Source organism: Megalops cyprinoides, chromosome 1 (genome assembly GCF_013368585.1).
Source record: "Megalops cyprinoides isolate fMegCyp1 chromosome 1, fMegCyp1.pri, whole genome shotgun sequence".
Classification (NCBI taxonomy): domain Eukaryota; kingdom Metazoa; phylum Chordata; class Actinopteri; order Elopiformes; family Megalopidae; genus Megalops; species Megalops cyprinoides.
The window spans coordinates 26,259,162-26,265,161 of NC_050583.1; the positions used below are offsets into that span (position 1 = coordinate 26,259,162).

General features: G+C 37.6%; 1 protein-coding gene across 1 annotated transcript; it reads left to right on the forward strand.

Moving 5' to 3' along the window:
- Positions 1 to 949: 949 nt before the first annotated feature.
- On the forward strand, positions 950 to 4,536 carry ntan1 (N-terminal asparagine amidase). Its single transcript, XM_036527932.1, has 10 exons — positions 950 to 1,131; positions 1,238 to 1,340; positions 1,764 to 1,829; positions 1,989 to 2,097; positions 2,182 to 2,255; positions 2,377 to 2,430; positions 2,531 to 2,584; positions 2,661 to 2,758; positions 3,250 to 3,363; positions 3,494 to 4,536. The coding sequence occupies exons 1-10, from the start codon at positions 1,051 to 1,053 to the stop codon at positions 3,662 to 3,664; spliced, it is 924 nt and encodes a 307-aa protein (XP_036383825.1). The 5' UTR covers positions 950 to 1,050; the 3' UTR covers positions 3,665 to 4,536.
- Positions 4,537 to 6,000: the final 1,464 nt, after the last annotated feature.

The window sequence follows — 6,000 nt, forward strand, 5'->3', positions numbered from 1 at the left end:
TTAGGCCGTCAACCTTATACTATAATAAAATTATAATTATAAATAATAAAATAATATAATAACAAATGTAAATATACAATAATATAAAATAATTATATATTTGTATGTAAAACATATAAATATAAAATATTTAAAAATATATAAATAAAGCGATTTATAATAATAATAATCCAATCATATGACATGCGTGTGAACACAGCAGTGAAAATATTTGGTGTGGACTCCACGTCTGGTGTATGTTAACGTCTTGTGTATTCAAAATAGACATTGCGTCCATCCCCGTTTTACTCTCAGATGGACAGCAACTTTAGGCAGGAGACACTGGTACCGTTCGACTACTATTAAATTCCCACTAAGTATTAGGACACCCTACGGACTGTGACGTACTGCTTTTTGTGTACTATATAGTATGGAAGTATGAGTAATTGGATGCAGCCACTTAGTATGAGCTTCCAGCTGCAAGATATCGCAGAGATTTATTGTAAGATATCACTTAACGTTATTTAATGTGCATTTATCGCCCTCATGTGGTCTAAACATGTATAACACGAGGTCCTGCGTTCGTGTTCCTGCTTCACTGTATGCAGCTAGGTTGCTCGTTAAGTCAAATCTTCGGTCTTGATGACCACTGAACCGTATTTTAAAGTTATCACAGTGTTCTTGACATATATCAGTTCTAAAAAAAAACGTTAAGTAAAATTTACGCTTTACAATCGGTCTAAAGGAATATTTGCATACCCAACCAGTAAAAACGCAGCCCTGCATAGTCCCCAAGGTATCCACCCCTCCTTGAACTCACAATGTGGAACGGAATGGCACGCATTGCATTGGTGTCAATGTAGTTTTATGATTGGTAATTTTTCATTTGAAGGGCTGTTGTATGTGGTCTGGACAAACTACAGCTCTGACAACGCTCTGACGAAAGAGCAGGAGGAAGTGGTTTCGGGAAATGAACATTTGTAGACGTAAATAGTAGCTAGCTGGCTAGCATGTTAGGGTAGGAAGAGTAGATAGCTACATATAAAAACTTCATTTTACATTAAATGAAAAATGCCACTTCTTATTCAAAATAAAAGAATCGAACGGACTAGTACAACGGCTGAATTTTTCGCCAAGTACCCACATTTGCAGGTAGGCTTCGTTTTGCTCCTCATTGAGAAATTCATCCATAACTTGCCACCTAGCTACATAGCCATTGGTGTTATTCTCCGTAAATGACAAATACATTTTCCCTCAGGAAAACGCAAGATCATTCTGCGCCAAGGCACTTGTGAATGTCGACCCAAAGTGCCTCCTTTATGTACAACAGCGAGAGTTTGCTGTCACAACCCCTGCTGATCGTGAGTATTCAGTCAAGCTCTGATGCCTGAGGGTCAGTGATGAAATACTGTCTTAATTTACGATAATGTCCCATGCCATGTAACAGATTACAAGAACGATTTTCTGGAATGCCTCTTATTTTATGTTCTTTATACTAGTGAAACGAAGTATCATATGATTTTTTCTGTCTGTTTTATTTTCGTAATACAATTTTGTATCCTGTTTTGTCTTGGGAGACCTTTTTATTTCTGCCAACAGTTTTACAAAGCCACAGATGTATGGTAGCTATGGATGTCAAAGTGAATATACTGGATCCACGGGTGCAAGAAACATTTACCAAGTGTTTTACTCTAGTGATAGTTTTATTTCCCCTCTGATAAGAGTGGTATGTTGTGAAAAGTTGTGTTTGTTTATTTGGCTGTTGGATTTTTTCATTTGCCCAGACTTTGTCACTGTGATTGGATCTGATGATGCAACAACCTGCCACCTGGTATTAGTACGACACACAGGTAACAATTTGCCTCAAATTCTCTTTCAGCGCTGAATGTTTGATGAATTTCAGTTGTTCTGGTTAGCATTAGTATACTGCAAATCCTGACTGGAGACTGTTGTCTTAAAGTGTCTGTCTGAGCCGCTTGTGTTTACTGTGGATGCCTGTTCTTTGACAGGAAGTGGAGCAACTTGCCTTGCACATTGTGATGGCTCTAGCACATGGACTGAAGTTCCTCTCTTTGTGAAAGCTGTCACCACTCTGAGTAGCCAAGCCAAGGATGGCAGGTAGGTTGCTCTCTCACTAGCTGTAAGCAGTCTTGCACTGATAGACTTATAGTACTGATTTGTGCTGGTCCTTCTGATATTTAGGCTGGAGCTTCACCTCATTGGGGGGTTTAATGATGAGACAAAGACATCTCACAGCCTCAGCCTTAACCTTCTGGGTGAGTCACTCAGCTCTTTTTGGTTGGTGTCTTTTTAAAAAATGGATATGAAAAGAATAGAAGCGAGTGGCTGTTACAGCAAATTGTTGTCTCTCACTTGTTTACGCATCATCTTTTGCAGCGGCCTTCCAGAAACAGAGAGAAGACATACATTTGGTAACATGTTGCATTACAGGTGAAAGCTCTTGTTTTTCTGTTGTTTATCTTATTCTGTTTACATTGTATGATTATCCAAATGCTTTTATTCTTTATGTTTTCTTCTCCTCCTCTTGCAGAGTTGAATGATGTTGTTACGGATGGGAATCACAGACCAATAGTCTATGGAATAGGTAAAGTGCTTTTCCCACTGAATGAACTCATTGAGTGACATGAGCATGTGTTAGCGTGGGTGTTGTGTATATGCAGGAGTCAATGTCAAAACTGGAGAGGTGTTCCCAGCCACATTCCCATGCCGAGGTCCTGCTGAGGAACTGCGCTCAGCTCGAACCTTCACAGGGGGACAGGTATACACTGTCTATTTTGATTCTCACAATCCAACTTATGTTAAGAAGTATGCTTATTTGAGAGAGAGATTAATACCAGGGCTACCCTTTTAAAGAAGAAGCAACTACATTAGCTGCACATTCAAGGGCTGAATACCAGAGAAAAATGAGGAGCTACCATCTGTTTGCTAAATTTTGATTTAGCTGCATTTTAAAACATTCAGCTACACACAGTAAATTGTATACATATAACGACATACAGTATAAATGTGTACATTTATATAATAATGCAGCTGGCACAGATCAAGTACTTTAACATTGTCAAGTAATTTAACATTAAATTGTTCTTTAGTGATATGCAGTAATTTGCCTATTAACATATTAAAGAATAAAATTGTGAGGGAATGATGGCAATACATGTGGATTGGATTTAAGAATGGAAGCAGTTATAGGTTTGCTCTGGACATGAAGGGTAAATATCACAAAGCTAAAATGATGTGTGTGTTTTACAGATGGCTGAAATTTATGATTCTAGCAAGAGTCAAGTGAAAATTGGTCCATGCAGGTGGTCTCCAAACAGTGATATAGCCTTCTGGCTGACACAGGATGATGCCACTATTTTGAAGGTAAAGGTTCAAAGAAGAATCAGTCTCCACTAAGAGACTTACTCTGATGCAAGAGAAAGACCCAGTGCGACTGTGACCAAAATGTTAGTGTGAGTGCACTGTGTGTAACTCAGTTTTTCCTCATTTCCAGTATTTGTCCACTTCCCCTCTGGCTGAGCCACCACACTTCGTCCAGCACATCAAGTCCACCATCCGCTTTCTGCTGGAGCATCCCAGCCCTGACAGCCTCTTTCCAGGAGGGCTGCCCCAGCTGTTCCGCAGGACGGAGCAGGGAGACTGGGAGAGGGTGGTTCAGCCTTAGGGCCTCCTTCCCCAGGTACACTAGGGACACTGCTTTACACCCTTGATCCCTTGAGACACTGTGAGCCTCTGAGGGAAATCCCTCAATCATCAACAGTTTTTTGTCAGTTCATTCTTTTTACTTTTAAGCTCTTTCATGTTCCTGTGACTAACTGAAAGCTGTGTGAACACTGGCCAGACTCCATCCAAATGTTTGAGCTGTAACCCATTGTTCCTTTGACACAGCTTGATTAACAGAATAAGCCTCCATGGATAGAGGTGTGTTTTTTGTTCTTGTTTTGACATGAGTCTGTATGGTTTGATCATCTTATTGGTTTACTTGATTGTGCTTTACATTCCGCAGAACCTAATGTCCTTATTTATTCTACCATGTATGCTTCCAGTTTTGGGACTTTCCACAGAGGTGAAAAAGAAATTATGGAAAGGGATCATTTAACACTTTGTACAGTGGATGGTTTAAAATTGAGTAACTCCTATTATCTGAAGAAGAGGAGCACAACTACATATACCGGATATGTGAAGTATAAATTAAATTCTACATTGTACATATATTTCTGTACCTCACAGAAGATTGTGTAAGATATTCTACAAGGGACTTCAATAAGGAAACTATACATGTTGCAAAGGAAAGCAAAAGCATTCAAATACGTGAGGGGAAAAATAAATACAATTTGTGTTGCAGTTTAATAAAACTGACACCTTTTTCAAGATGACATTTTCAAGGACACTGGTTCTTTGAGCTTTGAGGAAAAAAACCCAAATTGCTTTAAAACAAAACCACAACAACCACAAAGACAAAATTATTTAAACAATCAAAATGACTTTTTACTTTCAAAGCAATATTATCTTTAGTCAGCCATGTAAAATATTAAAACAAAACTTTCATAGAATATATATTAAAATCAGCATGTTATCTTTCCCTCCAAGATAAATAAGGATTCTTCATTTCACCAAATATACAAAAAATGAAAAAGGAAGACCATGAATATCTGAAAGCATTTAGATGTGTTGAAGAAAACAAAACAAACAAAACTGAACTTCCCAAAAGAAAATTACAAAAGGAATGAAACCCAGACGACATTCCATGTGTTGCAAATCTTTTGTGGGTTTCAATGTAGAGTAAAGACATTGCTGTATCAGTGTAACCATTATAAATAAACATGACCCAAACCCATGTTTGAATTGCATCTCTTAAATTGCTATGGTATGAAAGGTCATCAGTGATAATTTTAGCTCTGCATTAATGGCTGAGAGGGTCAGGCCATGTCACATAAAGTGTACTTGAATGTGTAAGACAAGACTGTATGAATAAAACTTACAAACTTTGTTGCTGAATATTGTTCTCTATTCATACACTTTTTAGACTGTGTGTCTGGGTAGAAGTTCAACACTATTCTTGTAATGACAGTAGGTTGTGTACTGTTAGAGTGATTAAATGCAGCTCTCGAACGCAAAATTTAAATGCAGCAATACAGGATTAACAGGACGGAAGAGTGGTGGAAACAGATATACCAAGGTAGCTAAAAAGCTTCCCCTTGAGGCTTGTGGCCCTTCCAATGTGTCTCTTTTCTAGAGATTAGAAAAACTGGATGAACAAATCGAGTATTAATATGAACACATGAGTGGGACCTTTAGTTAGGAGTCCAGCTGAGTCACAGAATTTACACTATTGTTTGTGGCATGGCCATGAAGTGACACATACTTGGACACACAAAAAGGCAATGACGAGACATGTAAATACATTCTCACTATATACTTGACAATACAGAAATTGTCAATGAGCATAAGTTTTGAAAAGACAATGTGTTGAAGTAAAACAAGGATGGTGTAACTCATAAGGAAAATCATTTGGAATGCCTACTTTTAACTAAGATCTCGGTTTACATACCAAATGGACGTTTTTTTATTCCAAATCAACAAAATAAATTAATTTCTAATAAATAATGTAACTAATGGTCTTCATAAGGAAAAAATGATGCTGCCATTTTGATTAAATAAGGTCATTGATTCTGTACAAAGTTAAAAAGAACATACCTAGTGCAATAAGGCTCAAGTGTCCATAAACTGCAGCTCCTTCAATCCATATAGCAATCTGCGTACAGCCAACAAACTCATTAAAGAACTGCCTTCTCAATGCATACACAGTGTTCGAAAGCAAACTCAAACCTTGTTAGAAATATTATTGATAAATGTACATTTTGACAAGTTTTAAGTATAAGCATCTGAGGCATCTTTTTAACGAAGTGACGTAAATAAAATAGAAACATATTTATGGAGCAAGCCTCATCATGTGCAAGATTTACAGATATGACATCAAGCTTGTTCACACAGCAGCTT

What these genes read in the sequence shown, in the direction of transcription:
- ntan1 (XM_036527932.1), top strand. Translation starts at nt 1,051, where the DNA reads ATGCCACTTCTTATTCAAAATAAAAGAATCGAACGGACTAGTACAACG. An exon ending in CCAAGTACCCACATTTGCAG is followed by an intron (nt 1,132 to 1,237) that starts GTAGGCTTCGTT and finishes ATTTTCCCTCAG; the next exon opens with GAAAACGCAAGATCATTCTG. An exon ending in GGTAACATGTTGCATTACAG is followed by an intron (nt 2,431 to 2,530) that starts GTGAAAGCTCTT and finishes CTCCTCTTGCAG; the next exon opens with AGTTGAATGATGTTGTTACG.